At 46.7% G+C, this 23,609-nt stretch overlaps 1 protein-coding gene across 1 annotated transcript; it reads left to right on the top strand.

Annotated features, from left to right (window-relative positions):
- Positions 1 to 1,436: 1,436 nt before the first annotated feature.
- LOC123078309 (chaperone protein dnaJ 15) lies at positions 1,437 to 14,284 on the top strand. Its single transcript, XM_044500775.1, has 12 exons — positions 1,437 to 1,633; positions 1,700 to 1,844; positions 2,674 to 2,797; positions 4,161 to 4,243; positions 4,325 to 4,436; positions 4,507 to 4,611; positions 4,722 to 4,772; positions 5,286 to 5,375; positions 5,452 to 5,560; positions 5,635 to 5,783; positions 5,896 to 5,949; positions 13,858 to 14,284. The coding sequence occupies exons 2-12, from the start codon at positions 1,714 to 1,716 to the stop codon at positions 14,074 to 14,076; spliced, it is 1,227 nt and encodes a 408-aa protein (XP_044356710.1). The 5' UTR covers positions 1,437 to 1,633; positions 1,700 to 1,713; the 3' UTR covers positions 14,077 to 14,284.
- Positions 14,285 to 23,609: the final 9,325 nt, after the last annotated feature.

A 23,609-nucleotide genomic window follows, 5' to 3' on the forward strand; every position in this document is an offset into this window, starting at 1 on the left:
TCCGATCAATACAATTATAGCATGAATAATAAACCTTTATCATGAAAAAGGAAATATAAAATAACAACTTTATTATTGCCTCTAGGGCATATTTCCTTCAGTTATAGCATAGAATATAAACATTAACTATAAACATGGAAATAAGTAATAACACAATTATGCCTTAGGGCACATTTCCAACACTATGTAGGCCTAGCGAGCACATGCGTCTAGGGATGGTTTGACGTTCATTTTTTCCAAACACCACATTAAGTGTTTGGATGAAACTTGCTACTGGAAAAACCGAGACAATGCGGAGCTAAGATGAACTGACGAGAAGGAGCAAATCAAAGCAAAGAAATCACCATGCAGGTATGGATCCTACCCTTTATAAAAAAAGGTATGGATCCTACCCCGCATCGCACTCCTCATCTGTCTCATTGTCCACCTGTGGCGCTCGCGCAACATGACATGGGCAAGGCTAAGAATGGCAGCCGCATCCCGCAGAACCTGTTCGCTGTCCCAGTGTCAGACAACTTGTTATTGCTACAGAACGAAGTTGGCCGGCAGGGAGCCCCTCCACCGACACCTCCTCATGCGGATCCATTGTGTTGCTGTGGCCCGTGGGTGGGCGCTCCCTTCCTCCTCCTTCGCTTCCGCCGTCCTTGTTGTGTCTGTTGTAGCAAGGGAGGCCCCGTCACCTTCTCCTCTATGTCGCGGAGGAAGCAAAGCGCTAGAGGAAAGCACAAAAGGAGGAAACATAAGTGGTGAGAAACAGTTGACGCTGGCAAGGAGCGGAGAGAACGATGTCGGGCGAGGAAATCGGGCTCACGAGACATCCAATGTCTCTATCGGTAGGGAGGCTAGGAGGTGCAGAAATTTGTGAAGGCGTGGAGGGGCTAATGTCCAGGATGCCAATCTGGGTCGTTGGTTTCTGATCTGACAGCATGGGTCAACCTAGGTTGGCCTAGATAGGTCATCAGAGCAGTTGCCCCAACTACGTAGGCCCGACAAGCACGTGTGCGTAGTGACTATTTGACTGGTTTATCCAAATAGTTTTTTCCCAGATGGATATGAATATTAAAACCATGAGGAGGCTCTTTCAGAGGGTTACATCAGCATCGGGTGAAGATGGAAGCGCCATCTTCTTGAATGCAACTAGACACCTGCTCCATCTCTTTCTTCCCTACTGCCGCCGACGGATCCTTCCCCTTATCTTGCGTTCTTATGGTGGCATGACGATTGTGAGGAACGCACACACCGATGAAAAAGATGAAAAGAGACGAGGAAAGTAACGTGCCTAAATATTGGGTGCCCTCATTCTGGGCCTATCTATGCGTGTCACTATTAGTCAACGTGATTCAGAAAAGGATACCATGTAGACGTGTGTACCAGCGACCCAAATGAGGTGAACTGTCGTCCACTTTTGATTGAACAAATCAGGCGGTTTAGATTGTCAAATTGCTGTGGAAGACTCTAGGTTCACTTTTTTTTTCGTTTTTAATTTTATAATAGTTAATGAAATCAGAAAAATAAAAATCAAGGCAACGGAAAGTCCCACTTGCGACCGATCCTTCTTTGCCCCTGTCTCATCGTCTTGCCGTCCCGTATCTTTTCTTAGGAGGCGGCGAGATCTGGCCGCATCCTCGCGCAGGTGAGGTCCACGATCTCACGCCGACTTTCTCTGATTTGGTTTGTGATTTGTTGTTCTGTGTGTTAGGGTATTGCTCCCTGATGGCATCCTCGGGGAAGATGGAGGGGCCGTCGGCGCCAGCGCTCCGACGGGACCCGTATGAGGTGCTCTCCGTATCAAGAGACTCCTCCGACCAGGAGATCAAGTCCGCCTACCGCAAGCTCGCGCTCAAGTTCGTGCTCGGCCCTCTGGTTCCCAGTTCATTCTTGGTCGTGCTGTTTAGATTGTGCTATGCAGAAGACGCGGCTTCATTTGTCATTAACGAAATTGCCTGGTTCTTGTCTGATTATGTTATCACGACGAGACATGACGGTGGTTCAGTTCATATTAAAAAAATAAATCCGTGCCTGGAAATAGAGGCTCTCTTCTCTTTAGTGAAGGGACACTCTTACACAAGTTACTTGTTCAGCACGTTGCTTCATACAGCAGGCAGAAAGAAGCATTTTCTGAGAATCACTAAACTTGTGTCATCCAATGCTGACCATTGCTGATTGGTGAAGTTTATGTCAACGTGGAAATGCACTACAATAATGATATTGTAGTTTCCGTTTGGTTTTATTTACAAGGAAACATAAGGACACATAGCGACCACAATGTTATGGATGCACTGCAAAGGATTTTATGTAAAACCATATGTTTCGTAGATTCATATATGGCCTTATGTGCTGTCTCCGGGACATCTCATTTGACCCTTTTTTATGTAGTACGTTCTTTATATAGTTGTGTAATCTCAAGTTTCATGGTAAATTCGAGGGACGATAGAAATCCTGGGATGCTAACAAAACTTTCCTTATGCTTGTCATCTATTTGGCATCCTCACTTTTTGCATACTCTTTAGTTTTTTCACTGTTACCACAAAATTAAGGCTTGATTGCCATAGATGCTTGATTTTGGAGAAATGCAGAGTTGAATAATATTTTTTGTCCTTTTCTCAATATTTGCATAGTGTGTTCCTTGGTCCTATCTAGGATGATTTTCATAGTTACTATTATATTTGACAGGTATCACCCGGACAAAAATGCTAGCAACCCAGAAGCATCAGAGCTGTTCAAAGAAGTTGCATATTCGTACAGTATCTTGTCAGATCCTGAGAAACGGAGGCAATATGATACTGCTGGTTTTGAGGTGCTGTTCTCACGCCGAATGCACCAGACTACATTCGAATAGCATTTTTCCGTCTGTGCATATTTTATTTTAACTGTAATGGTTCTGCATTCTATCACCTTTTCTCATAATATGGAGTTTGGCAAAAATCTAGATACTGAAATACCTGTTTGATTACTGGGTTTATATCCTCAATACTTCAAAGTTGGGTTTATTTGCTTTATTGAGATCAAAATTGTTCTTGAGTTGTCCTCCAGCATTTCATGGTAATTGAACTCCTTTGTCTAATATATTGAGTTTAGCAATCTTTTCTTTTCTTTAACTTTACAATTACTGCATATTTTTCTAGAGCTACACCAGAAAATATTTATTAGAGATGAAAAATTGGCCCTTTGGTAGCTTTGTACTTGGTTGACTGTAGGAAGAAACCCCTGGCCTACCATTCATCTTCTAACTATGTAGGGCTGGCTCTTCACTTCAGTGATACTGCAATTTCCAAACAACCAGAGATCCATCATTTAAATGTGATTTCTGACTGGGCTATGTCTACAAGCAGCATGGTGTTGAGGCCTAGTTTGGCAACACCGTATTCCTAGAAAACTACAAAAATACTTTTGCTCCCAAACGCATCCTGACTGTCTATTTTTTATTATGCGACCAGACATTTAATCCATTTATGCTGTAACAAGATGAATCTGTGTCGTCTGGTTACTCAAATACTGGGTGTTGCGTCGTAGAGAAACGTCTGGTGATCCATCAAAATTGCTGAAGGTGCAATGAGAGCCTCTATCGACCAGCAAGGAAGCATTTTCACTATTGAACTATAACTATCTGACTAAATCTTTATTTCTGGATAATTATGCAAGATTAGAGCCTCTGATTTTCCTTAGACAAGTTGAGACTCAGGGTGACATCATTAAAATGAAGTAATGCAGGATTACAGAAATAGAATTTGACACTGATGCTTATTTACTTATTATTTTGTGAAGGTGTGTTTGCTAAATCTCAGATATTTAGCATCTGAATATATCTCTTATTTGATGGAGAAAATAAGATTTACTCCCTCCATTAGTTTTTATAAGACGTTTCAGACAGTTTGATTTGTACTATTTTGAACAGTGTCTGAATGTCTAAAACGTCTTATATAAGTGAACAGAGGTAGTACTTGTTATGTCCCAAAATATAGGGCATATTATTTTGTGTGCGATCGGACATTTTAAACTTTGACCACTTAGGAACTATAAGGATTGGGCATATAAGAATAATATTGTTGTATTTGTCTTGCAAAATACTGCTTTTTTGTCACAGGTCCATTTAGGCTTTTGCTTATATACTGAGACGGAGGGAGTATAGGTTACATCTCTTGTTGTATTTTATTTCTCAGGCGTTGGAAAATGAAGGAATGGATATGGAGATTGATTTGTCCAATCTTGGAACTGTGAACACAATGTTTGCTGCACTTTTCAGGTGATTGCAGAATATAGTGAGAATTATTCTTCAGTGATGATTCAAGATTCCTAATAACCTGCTCTCTTATACTACTTTTAGCAAGCTCGGGGTTCCTATCAAGACGACGGTATCTCCTACTGTTCTTGAAGAAGCTATGAATGGAACAGTGACAGTGAGACCACTCCCAGTTGGGACATCAGCTATGGGAAAGGTTCTGCTGCTGACATTCTTGTGGTATTATTTATACGGGGGGTTGTAAAATGTCATTTTTGTGTGTGTAGGTTGAAAAGCAATCTGCTCATTTCTTTGGTGTGACAATAAGTGAAGAGCAAGCTCATTCAGGAATAGTAGTTAGAGCCACTTCAGTTGCACAAAGTAAATTTAAGGTACGAGTTTGATTCTTTCTTCATTTTCACTTGCATTGAAGCTTTGCTTGTTGTTTTCCGTGCGAGTATTGAGATACTATTCACTCTTAATTTTCCAATATTGTCTACAGCTTCTTTTCTTCGAACAAGAAATCAACGGAGGCTATGGACTAGCTCTACAGGTATGTCCTGCTTTATTCCATTTCCTGGTTGTCATTATTTGGCAATGGCATGCCATGGATTATATTCCAATGGCTTAATGGTGTAATCCTTATTATTATACCTGCTGTGCATGGTGTATTAACCTTGAGTAAGAGTTTGGAGAGCTCAAATTTCCACCATATTCACCAGTCCAACTTTTAAGATGTAGGTGGTGCTAAAAAAGCAAGTGCCACCATCCAAACCAACTTTTATCATGTTACTAATTTGCCAACCAAACCCAGACACCTTGTTTACTCCCTTATCTTGAATATACAATATTCCTCATCTTGTTTAAAACATTAGATTTTCTACGTTTCCTTGGGGAATGCTTCATACCGTTTCCTGTTACATCTCTATCTCCCATTTATCAGTCAAGCTTCTTAGCCACTCAATATTTGCTTGCTCAAATTACACTCATATCATTAAGGCTGTTGGGAAACTCTGGCTAGGGGTTGTGTCGTTGTGTTTAATAACATATCATTTGTTCTCTCCAGGAAGATAGTCAGAAGACTGGCAAGGTGACATCTGCAGGCATGTATTTCCTGCATTTTCAAGTCTACCGTATGGACTCGACAGTGAATGCGGTATGTATGCTGCATCTAGTGGCTTTAGTCTTTATGCTCCTTGTAACTAATTTGCAGAGTCGCTTTCGTACTACAGTTGGCAATGGCTAAAGATCCTGAGGCTGCATTCTTTAAAAGATTGGAAGGTCTCCAACCTTGCGAAGTCTCGACACTTAAACCTGGAACTCATATATTTGCTGTATATGGTACACATTCTTGATTTCTCTGTTTATATCTATGACATTTCTCTGTTCTGAGCTATCCTAATTGATATGTTCAGGTGACAATTTTTTCAAGCCAGCTAGCTATACAATTGAAGCAATGTGCGCAAAGAGTTACGAAGACACAACAGAGAGGCTAAAAGAAATAGAGGCTAAAATTCTGGAGAAAAGAAATGATCTGCGTCAATTCGAAACTGAGTACAGAAAAGTCTGTCAGAATATTTTCGTTCCCTCTTTGTTATGTGATAATAAATATAGCATAATATTAGATGTTCTTTTGCATTTCAAGGAAACATTGACAGAATGAAATGGCTATGCAGGCTTTGGCACAGTTTCAGGAAGCGACCGCCAGATATACACAAGAAAAAGAAGTGGTATTGCCCCCCGCCCCCCCTCTGAAGTTGCACTCTTTAATGTGGTGTTAAGAAAGAGACATTGTATTGTCGCTCTCTAATTGTACTATCAGAAAGTAGGTGTGGTGCGACACTTATTTTGACTAAGGCCCAATTTGCGGTTGATGAACCATGTTGTGCTGAACTTTATAGTATAATCTACTGTGAGAAAGTAGGTGCGGGAATATGCAAAATTTGGTTAGTCAGACAGTTTTTTTTCTTTTCAAAAAAGAAGGCTGGTCAAACAGTTGAATAGGAAAAATCTAGTCAGGCGAACAGCATCATAATCCACTGCCATGCCAAACAGAGCCAGACAGATGAAATCATGTGACACTCTTCTAGAATCTAGATAGAGGTATTAAGCTCACTTTCAGAAGAATGCCGCCATTTTACTTGGTCCTGTTGTACCATGTTTGCTTTGACCTAGAAAACAAGTTAAATTAGGATTGGAACATGCGGCATCTGTAAGGTTCTCCCGAAAGCAATTCACATTGTTCTACTACAAAAAAGTAATATCTTTGCTAGGGGAAAAAGTTTGTATAACTATGTTGCCTTGGTGTTTTTAGCATTAATATGAGATGGCTTATTGTTTTGCACATATTTCTTGTTATGCTCTATAGCAATTTAAATGCTCACACTGAGGAAATATGCAACTTGTGTTCCCTGAGGCTATATATATGTAATATCCATGAGGCCATAGGGCGATAAATATATCCATGAGCCCATAGGCCGATATATATGCATGTACATGTGTGGTAGTATGCAAAAAAAAAAATCTTATGGAACGGGCATAATACACGGCCAATACGCGAAAGTATATATAACTCAATACCTTCACAACTCATGGTTAATCAACATCATTGAGTTTGGACACTAACATGCTTCGTGAAGAAATCCGCTGACTATGACTTCAAAGGCACATACTTCAGAGCAATCACCCAATAAGCATCGACACTAACTTGGTGAGCTCATGGTTCATAGCACCTGTATTGTATGACAAAAGAGGAGCAGGAGCTAGTGTAGTGATAGAAATACCAAAATCCTTAAGCAACCACTCTAGCCAAGTCACGACTGCTGACGAAAGAGCTATACCTCACAACTTAGCCTCTGCCTTTGAATAGGGAACTGTAGTTTGTTTCTTTCTCTTTCAGGCATTGAAAGATCTACCAGGAAAAACAAAGTAAGCATAACATGACCGATGATCTGAAAGATCTCTAGCCCAAGCAGCATCCGAGTAGGCCTGAAGTTGTAATGAATCGGAGCATGGAAATAAAAGACGGTGAGAGATAGTCCCATGAAGATCTCGTTGAACCTGAAGGCGGCTGTAGTGTACCTGTAGTAAACCTGAGTGGGAGCAGAGACAAACTGACTCACATAGTGGAGACTAGACTACCAACAAAGATGTCGATAGCGCGTCGGATTAGACAAAAGGTGCACCATCAGAAGCTCTGAGATGGACCTTAAGCTCCATCGAATTCTACACTCATCATAGGAGCAGCACGGGCAACATCCTGAATGTACTTCTCTTGGTATATTAAGAAGCCATATGAGGTAGAAACCTCAATCCTGAGGAAGTAGCGAAGATGATAAAGACCAGACATAAGAAACTACACTAGCCTTCACAAAGGTCACCGCCATTCATTATCATGTTATCAACATATAGAAAAAGCGTCCGACAATGGGACGAAAGGTGGATAGAGAGAGGTAGGGTCATGACCACTCAGTGAAAAACCAGCAAGAATGACCACCGAGGTGAACCGCTCAAACCAGGCATGATGGGCTTGCTTAAGACTATAGAGAGCGACGAAAAGACGGCATGCCATGCCATCAAGAACAAAATATTGAAGTGGTGGTTGCATGCAGACCTCCTCACGCAACTCACCATTAAGGCATTCTTGACATCAAGTTGAGAGACATACTGGTTCGCGAACAAAAGCCACAGCAAGAAAGGTGCGAACAATTGTCATGTGGGCCATAATAGCAAATGTCACGACCATGCTCCTGCAGCATCACATGCTGCCATTTTGGATGAATAATAGCATCAGGAAAATCGTCTCGGGAAGAGCAGTGAAAGGATATCGAGGTCAATTGAATAGACGCTCAGGGGTGGTGGTGGTGGTGGATATAGTCCTATAAATATGTGTACTTCAAGTTTTAGGCTTTCCTAGTTGGCCCTTAGGAAATCCTGCACATGCAGGCAATCAAAGAGTGCAAAAGCGACAGTAAATCTTGCAAGACAATTATGAAGTTGAGTTAGAAGGATGCAAACACGGGTTGACTCGATATTGTATCCAAGGTTTGGATATTGGTGTTATCCTACTCGTGAGTGGGAGGTTCGAACCACAAAGGTTCTAAAACCACACAGGTCTCAACACCATCGCCCACAAAATGCATGCCCACCTATTCTACCATGGCTTTCATGAAGAAGCCTCATTCATGGTTGGTCTTCCATGGAGGTGATATCCGTACATTGTACAAACTATTGATTCCTTCACACAAAGCTTGGTGGTTCTCAAGTGAATTCTAATCGTCTAGGAGGTGCACACCCTCCCAAGAGTAACAAGCAAAACAGTCACGTGGACGAACACTTGAAAAGATCTTCAATCAAAAGCACTCAAGAACCCATAGGATCTCTCTCTCTCTCTCTCTCTCTCTCTCTCTCTCTCTAATGTAGGACCAAGCCCTAGTTTGTCCGATCTTCATGAATTGGAGGTGGATTTAGGGTGGATTCACGAAGAACACGGGGGAAATCCACAAGAAAATACAAGAGATAACACAAATTGGACAAGATCCACCAAGTATCCCTCAAATCACAAGCCAAGTGATGAATCTCAAGCATTCAACAACAAGAAAGGAAAGTAAGACACAAAGGTAGTTCTTTCCCAAGTCCTAGGACAAGGAGGGCGTGAATTCCATGAAGGAATCTACCCCACCAGTGGGGTCCTTGTACTCCTATGGAGTCATCCCCTCAAGAGGAGGTTTTCATCTCCATGAGAGGAGCCATCTCCATGAAGGAGTAATCCCACAAGGGGAGCTACATGAGCAAAGCTATATGGTTGGAGTTTTAATCTTAGCTAACCCTAAAATGGATGAGAGGGAGGGATATATATAGGTCCAAGGCATGAAGGGGTAAGTGAAAGGGTAAAGATACATGGGCTTTTCTCAAATTCTGCACACAGCCGCACTACCTGTCCGGTCATCTGGCCGGACTGTGCGATAGTGCAGTTTTTGCACCACCTCTTCGGTTGCTCTCTCTTCTTCCATCGCCGCTTCCACGCTCCCTCTTGGATGTTGTTGTTGTCCTCTTGTGCTCTCACTCAATAAGCGTGAAGCTCTCTCAAACCTATACATGTACGGGGTGGGGGGAGGGTCAACTAGTATACCATCCAAGAGAGAACCAAGTAGACACGCATAGAGGATATAACTCACCTTAGTATATGTGACGCGCGTGTCACTTGGTGACGGAGCCAAGTCCATGGTGATGACACTAGGGCGTCCGGCACCACTCTCCCTCACACAAAGATAAGCTTGAAGTAGAGAGAGATGAACACAAGAGAAGGGCTTCAAGAAAGGGAGGAGCTTGGTCTTTAAAGATTCAATGAAGTAGCTTGGAATCACCCAACAATTTCCTTTCAACTCTGCCTTGGATGCACAAAAGGCTTGGATATGATTTGGCTTGGAATGGCTTGTAACTTTCTCTCACAACCAAGGGGGTGTGGGGGATTATTTACAGTGCAGGCACAAATCTGTCCGGCCTAGAAGTCCCGGAGGAAAAATTTCAGAACTACTGGACTTGTTCGAAATTCGAATGGCCAGAAGGGAAAAACATGTTCCTGGAAGTGCACGATACCTCGGAGGTACCGACTGTCAATTAAGCTTCTCAAAAGTCCAGTTGTTCAGAAGTACCGAGCAGAGAAAACAAGGAGGCACTGGTGTCACGCTAACCATGGCCTACTCCAGCCAAACATATCTTCAGTGCTTTCCAAGTCTTAGTTTGGTGAGTTGAGATTTTGTTTAGATCTAGACAAGCCTTCCTATCTTATGATTTGTTAGCTTTCTTTATTTGCAAGTAAGTATTGGCCGTGTTTAGAATTAGGACTAGTTGATTTGGTTTCTATCTTTAGTTGCCTGGCTGCTATATAAGCTAGGGAGTAACTCGTGTCATGGGTATTAGAGAAATAAAACAGATAAAAGGAGAGTTTTACCTCCAGAAATTATCTGGCCCCCAAGGCATCGCTGTGCCCAAGCCTAAACTCACATGCCCTCCCATCATCCATGACTATCCCTTCCATAACCTAGGTCGTGACAACTTGGTATTAGACGTACTGATCCTCAGCCACCTCTCCTCCCCCATGGCCACCATTGCGAAGATACCAAGTTTCTAGATGAGAAGTTCCCCACTCACCAAAAGGATCTTTTCGATGAACTGAGGGGCAACGCCTTTAAGAAATTTGAAAAGGACATTGAAGAGCTCAAGGAGCAGGCAACAACCAGCCGGCTGGCCATTGCCCGCCTGGAGAAGAGCGACCAGTCAACCCTTCACCATGGAGGAGCACATGCGTGGAATGAACGGCCACAATACAGTCACTCACATGCCGTGGACATCGACGAGTGGAAGCCCAAATCTGACAAGTTGGAATTCCCCACCTTTGAGAAGAGCGACTAGTCAGCACACACATGAAAAGAATGGCAACAACAACAGTCACTCGCATGTTGAGGACATCAACAAGTGGAAAACCCAAATTCCACATGCTGGAATTCCCCACCTTTGATGGCTTAGAAGATACACTGCCCTATCTCACTTATGTTGATCAATTTTTTTATTAGCAGGGCACACCGGAAAGCGACAAGGTGTGGATTGCATCATATCAATTGTTAAGGCGGGCGTCACTATGGTACAAACGTCTCAAGGGTTCACATGGCGCACATTCTTATGGGAGTTCTGCTCATTACTCAAGTGGTGTTTTGGGCCTAATGTTCGGAACACCCTAAAGTCTGGGACACTGAGCTCTAGACAATTAAGAACCTTTGGCAAATTAGTTGATGACTATGGGTAGTAGTTTTTGACTCGTGTGTAGGTGCGATGGACTTACAAAGGTGCCCTAGGTGGAGCTATTCGTGGTTGGTCTTCAGGTCAATCCAAACCGACGTCCAGCTCATGTACCCGGTGATACTAGAGGATGTCATGGATCATGCACGCGTGTACAAGGAGCATGACGCAATAGAAGACAACAAGAAAGGTCTCGTGCCGAAGGGCATTGAGGGAGGCATCATGTCATCTACTCTAGAACTTGTGGCTCCTCCCAAGCCTAGGTGTTGCCCAGCAAGCGGCACCTTCTGCGGCTCACTTGCTGAGATGGATGAACGGTGTGCCAAGGGTCTTTGCGACAAGTGTGACGACAAGTACACCCCTGACCATCGCTGTAAGCATCTTTATGATTGCTGGGATGCTTCGGAAGAGAAGGCGACTGATCTACTGGACACAAGTATCGGTTCCTAAAGCTTCTTGGGTGGGAAGTTCTTTCAAGCTCGAGGTTGAGCTGCTTGTTGAAGGGGGGAATGATGTCATGCCAGCCATGGTCTACTTTAGCCGGATAGGTCTTTAGTGCTTTCCAATTCGAGTTAGTTTGGTCAGTTCGGATTCTGCTTAGATCTAGATAAGCCTTCCTTTCTTAGAACTTGTTAGCTTTCTTTATTTGCAAGCATTGGCCATTGTTTAGAAGCAGGAGTCCTAATTGATTCAGTTTCTATCTTTAGTTGCTTGGCTGCTATATATGCTATATAAGCCCAGGGAGTACTCGTGTAATGGGTATTGAAGAATAGATATAGAAAAGGGGATGTTTACCTCCAGAACAGATCTGTCCCCCAAGGCGTCAGGACGCCCAAGCCTAAAATCCCTTGCCCTCGCCCTCCTATCACCAACGACTATCCTCTTCATAACCTAGGCCGTGACAACTGCACCAAAAAGGTCTCTTTTTTGCGAAGATAGAACTGGCTCAGTACAGCAGAAAACAAAGCCTCAAAGATACTGGGGTCGGCATAGCTGTTCTCTAAGGGAAATGCGGCAGAAAACACTTAAATCCCAACTCAGCGGTGCCAGATGGATAAATCCCAATTCAGAGGTGCCACATGGATTTAGCTTGGAAGTACTGGGCCTATACTGAGACTTTGATGCCGCAGCAAACCGTAAAGGCTCGGAAGTGACGGGAAAGGTTATGATGCTCAAAGGTATTGAAGCTAACTAATAGAGATGGTCTCAAATAAAACATAGGTTGTCAGTACTGGAGAAAGATTGTTGGCAGCTCCGACGCTACTAGGAAACAAGGTGAACGGCAGAACCACGCAGAGCTTCCGTGCAACAATCCATAGTAGAACAGTGTCAAAAGTTGAGACTGACCCGACAACCAGAGCCAATAACCTGACACCAGAAAGGAGCTGCTTGGAAAGTTGAGGAACATGAGACATGGAATGAACATGAAAAGGCGAAGTGCTAAGAGTGCCTCCACTATCTATTGGAAGGGGAGTACCATCACTAGTAAGGACATAATAGGAGAAACGAGAGGTCGAATGAAGGACAAAGTGGATTATCACAAGTCATATGATAAGATGGGGTCTCGTGTCAAGAATGCACGGGGATGTTGGGATGTACTCCCTCCGTTCCAAATTACTCGTCGTGGTTTTAGTTCAAATTTTGAACTAAAACCACGACGAGTAATTTGGAACGGAGGGAGTACCTGACTTTGTAGAAGGTGGTCTCTCGGTGCCAGAAGATTCAGTAACAAAACCTATCGATGGAGAACGAGAAGCAACAAGCAGACACGTAAGTCGCTCAATTGAAGAGGCCGAGGTAGAAGCACCTAGCGATAGAGAACCGAAGTAGCAAGCAGGTGTCTAAGTCGTGCAATCTCATGCTGATTGACACAACTGAAGTGGTCAACGTAGCATCATCGGGAGAAGAGCTGCCACCACCACCCGTGGAAGTTGCTAAAGGAGGCTCTGTAGCACAGTAATCAATGCCTACCGAAGCCGCTGGAGGATGCGATCTAGAGTTGCTACCACCATGTGTAGATTTTGGCGGAGGCTATGTTGCAGGCGGGCAAGCACGAAGCACCAAGGGGAGGCATATGTGAGACAGGGCACGACCGTAGTTGCACGAGCACCATAGGAGCAGCAGCCACGAACACTGCCTGCCCCAAGAGAAGATCGATCAACACTTTGCACAACATCAGGCAAGCCAATAAAAGCACCCAGTAAGGACACAGCGTAGTCACCAGCGGATCCTCCGACGACCAACAGCCACACACGCTAGCAAGCAAACGACTTTTGACCAAGCTGCATGCCCACCACTGCAAGGAGACGACCGGCATGACAACAACAGCCCATACTGGCATGGAGAGTAACCTGATCTAGACCTGGAGAGGTCAGATCTGAGCTGGCCTGGACCACAGCCAGTGCGTCCCACCTGTGACAAAATCAGATGACCACAGACCACGCAGCCGCAAGGCTAAAGAGGCACCCAGCAAACACGGCTAGACGATGGGTTTATGGTGCAGGGGAACCCAGGGAGCATGCAGGAGCCGGCAGGGCCGGGCAAGAAGCGACGGATGCGAATTGGGGAGAAGCGCTGGAGAGACCCACCGCCACCATTGGCTGGCCGGCGGCTTCGTCGAGGGGGAAGGAACAACAGAAATGAGGTTTTGTTGGCCGAGGATTTCGCCTCTAGTATTGTCCGAGAGCGACATGGGAGGCATACGATTGGAATCAAAACAAATAGTGACATATGTGTTGTTATAATTACTAGAGTTGATCTTGAATACTGCAAATAATTTATTGTGACATTCAGTACGAAAATTTGATATGCATGTTGCTAAAGATCTGTGGTCTCTGCAGGTTGATGATATGTTGAGAGAAAGGGATGACATCCATTCTTCGTTCACGACCGAACGAACTATCACGAGCTCTCTCGGAGCTGGTAGCAGCAGCAGTAGATATCCAGTTGAGCAAAACAAAACTGAGAGTCCGGAGAACGGTAACATAGATAGCAGGGACAAATCGAGTAAAAAGAAGTGGTTTAATCTAAATCTTAATAGATCTGACAAGAGAGCCTGAGCAATTTATTTTCATCAATGTCAGCATCGGCACATCCACTGTTGTACATTACATAAGCTCAATTGTATTTGTGCCTTCTGAGCTGTACTCTTGGCGATTCTTGTTCTTTTTCTTCTAGCATAGCAGTTTTGAGTAAAATCGTGTACCATCAACTATTCTTCTTCCTCCACTTGAGGTACGTTTGCCTGGTGTCACAATTTCCTTTTTCTATCCCCATTGTTAATCATCCTGGGACAGCATATTATGTTAAACCATGTTGCAACGTTGCAGTGTCTGTAGCTGCCGTAGTCTTTAGGATCTTCGACGCCACGGCTTGGGTGCCTATTCTCTAGGTCGCCCGGTGAGCAACCTCTCTTGGCTTTCCGACAGACCAAGGATCTCCCGATTTGGAAGGTGTGGACCATGTTACGTTTATGATCAGGGTAAGGGTTATGGTAATTAGTGTGGGCCCCCCTCGGCCCCCCTAAAATCAGGGGGGTGGGGGGCAGATTATATGGAGATTATTGGGTGGGCTTTGCACGTCTTGGCACTTCTTAGCGGTATGTGGTGGGCCCCCAGCGTGATACCAGGAATTTGTCGAAGGATCGAAGGACGCTTTGTTCGGATCGATTCGACCGCTCGAGCGAGCGATCGCGAAGGAGCTTTTCCGAATGTTACATATGTAACACTACGATTAAGGGAAGAATTATTCTCCCTAACTTGGTAACAGACGCCTCATGGCCGAACTCTGCCTATGGTTCCGCCGTCGGTTCGGTCAGCTCTCCTAACGAACTTCTCTACCATTGCTTCTGTTGTTGAAGCGGCCACGATACCTGCTGTCCATGTTGGTACTACTGCCTCTCTTTCCTTGACACTCCACTCCTGCCCCCGCTAGTTTTTGCCCTGGCACACTACCCCACCACCAATCATTTCAGCTCGCCGCCCCATCCTTGCTACCTGATCCTCATTGACCACATCACAAATTACATTCAATTAGGGCATCTTCACATCACCGTTCCGCCGTCGGTTCGGTCAGCTCTCCTAACGAACTTCTCTGCCATTGCTTCTGTTGTTGAAGCGGCCACGATACCTGTCCATGTTGGTACTAGTGCCTCTCTTTCCTTGACACTCCACTCTTGCCCCCGCTAGTTTTCGCCCTGGCACACTACCCCACCACCAATCATTTCAGCTCGCCGCCCCATCCTCGCCGCCTGATCCTCATTGACCACATCACAAATTACATCCAATTAAGGCATCTTCACATCACAAACTACATCCAATTGGGGCATTTCCTACGTGGATTCTCAAAATGTTCGGACGTGTCCGGACGATGCAAGCCATCCAATGAGGTGCCCCATCGGTATGCGGACGCGCCTGATGTGTTCGAAATCACTCAAATCCGACGCAGTGGGAGGTTTTGTGGGAGTTTGGACGTCTCCCATGTACGCGCGTGAGCGCGACGTCCCACCCAAAACTATCTTTGCCCGAAACCCCCTCCGCATGAAGGGGTTGTCGCGCATCATGCTGGTCAGGCTGTTGGAGAGAAGACGCGACCTCACGATATTAATGCCGGTCAAAGCGAGCTGCGCTGCTTCAATGTCGACGCAACTGAGGGAGTCCTGGACTAAGGGGTCCTCGGGCGTCCGGCCTGTTAGCCATGGGCCGGACCGATGGGCTGTGAAGACATGAAGGCCGAAGACTATACCCGTGTCCGGACTGGACTCTACTTGGCGTGGAAGGCAAGCTTGGCGACCGACTATGAAGATTCCCTTTGATGTAACCGACTCCATGTAACCCTAGATCTCTCCGGTGTCTATATAAACCGGAGAGAGTAGTCCGGATAGGGATACTCATTACCATATTCACATAGGCTAGGCTTCTAGGGTTTAGCCATTACGATCTCGTGGTAGATCAACTCTTATAACACTCATATTCATCAAGATCAATCAAGCAGAAAGTAGGGTATTACCTCCATAGAGAGGGTCCGAACCTGGGTAAACACCGTGTCCCCCGTCTCCTGTTACCATCGATCCTAGACGCACAGTTCGGGACCCCCTACCCGAGATACGCCGGTTTTGACACCGACATTGGTACTTTCATTGAGAGTTCCACCGTGCTGTCCACAAAAGGTTTGATGGCCCCTTCAATCGTCGATAATGACGCTGTCCAAGGAAAAACCTTCCTCCCCGGACAGATTTTTGTGTTCGGCGGCTTCGTACTACGGGCCAACTCGCTTGGCCGCCTGGAGCAGATCGATAGCTACGCCCCTGGCCACCAGGTCAGATTCGGAAGGTTGAACTACGTCGCGGATGCCCGTGGAGACTTGACTTCAATGGGTTTGAGACCGCAGCGATCGCTCCCCCTCTCCCCGATGAACATGACTTAAATCTGTCATCAGATTACATCCAGGAGATGATTCCTGTTGCTACAACGGCTTCAGAACCGAAGCAGATCGTGCCCTCCGAGGCCACAAAGTCCGCGATGTTGGAGCCGCACACGAACTTGACATCCTGCAATGTTTGCGTCAATGGAACTCCGGACTCGTCTTCGGCTATACGTTCCGGATCAGGTGCGCCTGCGGACACCGAGCTGGATCGGTTATCGATTTTCGAATTTAGCGCCGCAGACATCTTCCAGCATTCACCTTTGGGTGACATACTAAACTCTTTAAAGAACTTGTCCTTGGAGGAAGACACATAGCCGAACTATGTTCGGTTCGAGCTAGAGGCGGATGACGAGGAATTTTGCTTCCCACCCGCCACCCACTTCATAGCCACCGTCGATGACTTAACCGACGTGCTTGACTATGGTTCCGAAGACATCGACGGTATGGACGACGATGCCGACAAGGAGCAAGGCCAAGACCCGCCATTTACTGGATGTTGGACGGCCATCTCTTCGTACGACGTGTACATGGTTGATACACCTAAAGGATCTGGCGACGACAAAGAAGAGCCAGACGCGAATAAACCCTCTGAGACGCAGTCCAAGCGCCGACGCCCCAAACGCCGCTCTAAGCCTCGTCGCTCAAAAGATAGCAACACTGGCACTGGAGAAAACAGTACTCCGGGCGATGCCGAAAACAACGAAGACCCTGTTGGAGCTACATCCGAACAGGAGGAACATGACAACAGGCAAGACAACCCTGATGAACAGGCCATAGAAGATGACTCGGAGGACGATAGTTACCGCTCCAAGGACTCAAATCTCTCTATCGCGCCCTGGAGCTGTTGCTGCGCCTTGCCAACCCGGGCCTCGTGCTTCTCGCGCGAGGCGCGTTCCTTGGCCTCGGCTAGCGCCTTCTTAAGGGCTGCCACCTCGGTCGTGGCCCCTAATAAAGCTTATGACACTTTAGTCCGGTCGGACTATTCATTTTTTCAAAATACACCCACAGGTTACTGCATACCTTGGCTATCCTCCAGCTGCTTCTTCACGAGGCTGAGCTCCTCCTCGGCCCGCTCCAGTTTCTGCTTCAGTCCGGAGACCTCCGCAGCATGAGCAGTGGCAGCCTGCAGCGATACCTGCTTGTTCACATACACAACTCATGTTAGACTCCTGCGATATTTATTCTTGATCCTCTGTTCGGCTTTTCTTCCCGAACACCAAACAGAGCATCAGGGGCTACTGTCTATACTGTGATATTTTTCCTACAACCACATTACTTACCTCAAAGCCCGTTAGAAGGCTAGTGCAGGCTTCGGTCAGTCCGCTTTTGACGAACTGAACCTTTTCTATTACCGTGTCCATAAGGACACGATGTTCATCTACGATAGAGGCGCCTCGTAGCGCCTCCAGCAGATTATCCGGTGCCTCTGGTTGGACAGAGGTCACCGATGGAACAGGCACGTTCCCTCCTTGTGGAGAATCCGTTCGCTGGACCCCGGAGCCATGTGGATCTCCGGAATGGTATCCGGCTGAGGTCCGAAGGGAACTCGGGCCCCGTCACCAGTCCCCGTGGGGACTTTTCCCCCATGTGTCCGGCGACTGAAGAATCGTCCTGGGGCGCCACCCCGATGATCTCCGGAAGCTCCCCCCAGTTGGGGAAGGTCTTTTGCGACACCGCCTCGTCGTCACCCTTGGGAGAGACGGAATGAGCAGGTGGCAGAGACATGCTAGCCATCTCCTTTGAGTCTAGCGATTCCTCTGTTGTGGATCGCGGGGAGCCATCGCGTGCCGGACTGTAATAACATGGTTTAAGGTATATCAATATCACAGACCAGAAAGGCCAGACGTTTTCGGATTCTGGTACTTACGAGGCGGCCTGAGGCTTGGTCCGACGAGGTCGCTCCGGACTGCTATCAACATCCCACACGGAGTTATCCGCGAGAGAGCCTCTAACCTCTTGGGCGTTTTCGCCCCCGGACTTCTGGGGGCCGCCCTCTTCCTCCTCCCCACTTCGGGTGGGGAGTCGTTTTCTTCTTCCTCTTTGTCGTCGTCATCGGCGGACGAAGAGGAAGTCTCGCTTCCGGACGTCACGTCCGGAGTGCTTTTACAGCGAGGGCCCTTCTTGGCCCCTTTGGCCGCCTTCTTAGCCGTCTTCTCCGGCACCTCATAAGGTGCAGGGAACAACATTTTCTCCAGTAATGGAAATTCTTGGTCTTCGGCAGCGGAGCCGGACAGTTAATCTCCTCTGCTACCTTGATCCAGGCCTGAAAACAGGGGAAGGAAAGCTTAGGCTTCCCCTAAAAATATGCTAGTAGAGGGTACTCCTTGAAAACATTAAAAAGAACTTACCGGTTTAGCCTGGCGTTTTAAGCTGAGCCCGCGATCTTCGGTCATTGGCGGTGGTGTCTCACCGGCCTTGAAGAGCACTTTCTAGATTTCTTCGTGCGTCGTGCCAAAGAGCTCTAGTAGCGTCTGGTGCTTGGCCGGATCGAACTCCCACAGATTGCAAGTCCGGCGTTGGCACGGAAGGACCCGACGGATGAGTATGACCTGGACCACATTGACGAGCTTAATTTTCCTGCCTATCATGTTCTGGACGCACGTCTGGAGCCCAGTTAGCTCGTCCGAAGGACCCCAGGTTAGGCCCCTCTCTTGCCAGGAGGTGAGCCGCATCGGGATTCCGGATCGGAATTCGGGGGCCGCCGCCCAGTTGGCGTCGCGCGGCTCGGTGATGTAGAACCACCCCGATTGCCACCCCTTCACCGTTTCTGCGAATGAGCCTTCGGGCCAGGTGACGTTGGGCATCTTGCCAACCATAGCGCCTCCGCACTCTGCTTGTTGACCGCTCACTACTTTCGGCCTCACATTGAAGGTCTTCAGCCACATGCCGAAGTGGGGTGGGATGCGGAGAAAAGCCTCACAAACGACGATAAATGCCGAAATGTTGAGGATGAAGTTGGGGGCTAGGTCATGAAAATCCAGCCCATAGTAAAACATCAACCCACGGACGAATGGGTGAAGAGGGAACCCCAGCCCGCAGACGAAATGTGTAAGAAACACATCCCTCTCGTGGGGTTCGGGAGTAGGGACGATCTGTCCCTTGGCCGGGAGTCGATGAGCGATCTCCTTGGCCAGATACCCGGCCTCCCGGAGCTCCTTGATATCCTTCTTCTTGACGGAAGAGGCCATCCACTTACCTCCAGCTCCGGATCCGGACATCTTTGGAGTGCTTTCTCGAGCAAGGGAAAAGCTAAAGCTTGGGCGCTGGAGCTCAGGGACAGAAGGGCTGAGGAGGAACCGAGGTGTGGGTAAAGAAAGGGAATCCTTATCCCCTTATAAAGGCCATGAATATCAAGTGCCTCCCCACTCGCCTTAAAACTCGCATATTCCCAAGGGCCGTGCAAACGGCACGGTTGGGTCGCCCACACCCGCATTGATGAGAATCCCACAATAAGGGGACACGATCTCTGCTTCGACAAGACGTGCCAATAGCAACCGCATCTCAGAACGTGGGATAGCAGATGAAAAACTGTTCGAAATTATGACCGGACAGACGTAATGTCGTGTTGTAAAAAACTGTCAGCAGGTTAGATTCGTGCAAATATTATGTTCTCTCTGCGGTTGTGTGTGGTATGCGTTACAGGTCCGGATACAATCATCACATCCGAAGACTATCGTGGAGTTCGGAAAAAGGGGAACCCGCCTTGCAATGCCGAAGACAATCTGCACGCCGGACTCCTCGTCATTGAAGCCAGGTTCAGGGGCTACTGAGGGAGTCCTGGACTAAGGGGTCCTCGGGTGCCCGGCCTGTTAGCCATGGGCCGGACTGATGGGCTGTGAAGACATGAAGGCCGAAGACTATACCCGTGTTCGGACTGGACTCTACTTGGCGTGGAAGGCAAGCTTGGCGACCGACTATGAAGATTCCCTTTGATGTAACCGACTCCATGTAACCCTAGATCTCTCCGGTGTCTATATAAACTGGAGAGAGTAGTCCGGATAGGGATACTCATTACCATATTCACATAGGCTAGGCTTCTAGGGTTTAGCCATTACGATCTCGTGGTAGATCAACTCTTGTAACACTCATATTCATCAAGATCAATCAAGCAGGAAGTAGGGTATTACCTCCATAGAGAGGGCCCGAACCTGGGTAAACATCGTGTCCCCCGTCTCCTGTTACCATCGATCCTAGACGCACAGTTCGGGATCCCCTACCCGAGATCCGCCGGTTTTGACACCGACAGCAACGAATAAGAAGCCTACTCTGCGGCGCTGCTTCAATATCGACACAACGACCAAGAAGCCTACTCCATTTGGTGTGCCGCACTGAAGCAGTATGCCGACTCGTTTGCCCGGCCACGACTATTTAAGCACGACTCAGGCGCCGTCCACGCCACACCTCACACCCTCTCCTCTCCCCTCACCATCGATCTACTCCTCTCTGTCTCCGCTTACCATCGTTGACAATGCCGAAGTCCTGGTTCTCTGCGCTGGCAGGTGGTGGCTCTGGATCTCCTTCCAAATCCGAATCATGGTGCCGTCGCCATTGCTCTTCGGGACCATCATCCTCCACAGTGCCTGGCTCCTTCGGGAAGGAGGAGATCAACCTCTCCTTCGACGACGAGCAAGAGGAGTCGCAAGAGCAACAACGCCTCCTCATGGAGGCTGTTGCGACGGATGAGAAGTACCAGGCACACCTAGAGCTCCTCCTCGAGCGGTCGCTCAAGGACCGCGGTCCGGTGTCGCCTTCGCCGCCGCTCCATCGCGTCAATGGCGGTGTTGGGAAACGTAGTCGAAAACAAAGAAAATTCTCCCTACGATCAAGATCCCGGATCACTATAAAGATGCATACGAGGTTAGATAGGATCGTTACAATTACGAGTTGCAGCGGAAGAAGAGTTGGCATAGATCGTTCTGGAAGTCCCACAAACCGTCCACGACGATCCCTCTAACCGTAGTTCGAAAGTACGACCTCTATATGGATTGCACGCATTCGGACTTTACAATTCGGCAATGCTTCACCGTCTAGAACTTCACGTCACCGAAGAACTGGAAGAGGGAGAAAAATAACCGCACATGGCTTATCTATTATGAGGACAAGAGAAAATTCGATCAAGATTTAAAATCTAGACCAAGTAAAGAGAAGGGGGCACCCGGGACTTGGGACTTGTGTGTCTCAATAGGGGCTCCATAGACCAAGTAAAGTATTTTATTTATTGTCATGCATGACACATAGTAGCATAGCATTTATTATGATATGGTATCATGATATGATACTTAACCCTCTCTTTCTTCATTTAATTCTATGGCAGCTCATCAAAATTGCCTAGTTGGCATGCATGATACTAGCTATGATACTCCCATGCATTACGATCAACCTAGCAATACAAATCATTTGTGCGTCGCTTTGCAAGTTTTCATCCATTTGTTCGAGAAGTGGGGAGAAGTTTCAAACATTTCGGCCACGAGGTGCAGCCACTGGCGTAGGCCTAGTTGGTATTTTAATCACAGGAAATTTAGATGGAGTCCGGACATCATCAAAATCGATGTGTGCCCATGGCGTGCTCTCACGACCCCGTGGAAAAAATGGTAAAGTTTGGTAGAAGTTTTGATGATCGTTCCTTCCAAACCGGAGCATCTCACATGAAGGATCATGGTTTCCAAAAGGAGACGTGTCAATTCAAACTCCAGTGGCCGGTGACTTCATCGTTTGGCCTCATAAAAATTTCCATGATACGCAATCACCATTATACCACGGGTTTGATTTTCTGGTGCATTTCAGGTATCGTTAGCTATATTTAAGACATTTTTTGAGTTTAACGTGCATTTTGTGCATAAAAATAAAATTACAACCGGAACTGCATGTGCTGTCGAAAGGGATGAGGATCGCCGTTCGATCTGGGAGCATCCAATGGTGCAGATGTACGATCCGTGGGGTTTGGGTTCTGGCCAATCAGAAAGCACGACTCAGATCGCGGGCGGGGTTTGGTCGGCACACGTATTTCATCAACGAACCATGTGCTATTCGCAAACTAGATTGCATATTTTTGTTCACACATACTGTAGTGAGATCAATTGAGTGTGCTACCTCTATGATATAATAATAATAATGCCAAAAAACAGTTCATATTCATTGCCTGAGCTGACAGCATATCAAGGTCAACATATTAACGGTTCTTACATCAATAGAAAACCGGGCATAACTCACAAATTCAGTACACGGGACAATTCTAAATTGAACGAATTAAGTTGCAGGGTAGGCATAAAGACTAGTCTTATGGCTTAATTCCCATGTACATGGGGGAACTGGGATCATTACGTTGACCCCGAATGAACTTGGATTTTCTGATGATTTTACGTTGCTCTGTTGCACGGGTGTGTGATCCCTTGGCTGGCAACTCAGCAAATTCATCGTACTCGTCCTCATCGGCAACATCGTCGACACCCAGTACCCTCCTCTTCCCATGCATCACTACATGGCAGTTCTTATGCAAGGGGTCTTCCGCAAAGAAAATCTGGGTAGCATCGCTAGCAAGAATGAACGGGCCCGCGTGATATGCCATCGTTGTCTTATTAACACAGGTCTTCCTGTACTCATCAATCCTTACATGACCAAGAGGGATCCATGCGCACCTGAATAATGCCACCTTAACTTTCACATAGTCAAGCTCCAAAATCTCTTTGATGGTTCCATAGTATACCCTTTTATCAGCTTCATCTATAGTCATGCATTCTATTCGAACATCGTTGTTCTGATATGAGGTCTTCTGATCATGTTCCTCAGTGTAGAACGTGTATCCATTTATGTCATATGCTTGGTACGTCAACACCGTAGGTGATGGCTTTTGTGCCAACCACGTAGCAATGTCATCGATGGATCCCCTTGCCAAATGATTCTTCAGCCATTCGGCGTAATTCTTAGTGTGCTCCTTCATGTCCACATCTGATGAAGGCACCATTGGTAAGAAGCTTTGGCGTATCTCCACCAAGTGTTCTTCGGCATAAGCACTGAGAATTGGGCTGTTAAGCAGTACCGTCAAATGGGCTTTCTCTGCCAATTCTCCGGGTGCAGCCATTTGCGTGCCGGCAAGGATCGGCTTACCTTTCAGCCTTCCCTCGTGGAGAGAGAGGGCAAACCTATAGGTCTTTGTTTCATGTATTCGGTG

The sequence above is a fragment of the Triticum aestivum genome, chromosome 3D (assembly GCF_018294505.1).
Source record: "Triticum aestivum cultivar Chinese Spring chromosome 3D, IWGSC CS RefSeq v2.1, whole genome shotgun sequence".
In the NCBI taxonomy this organism is placed as follows: domain Eukaryota; kingdom Viridiplantae; phylum Streptophyta; class Magnoliopsida; order Poales; family Poaceae; genus Triticum; species Triticum aestivum.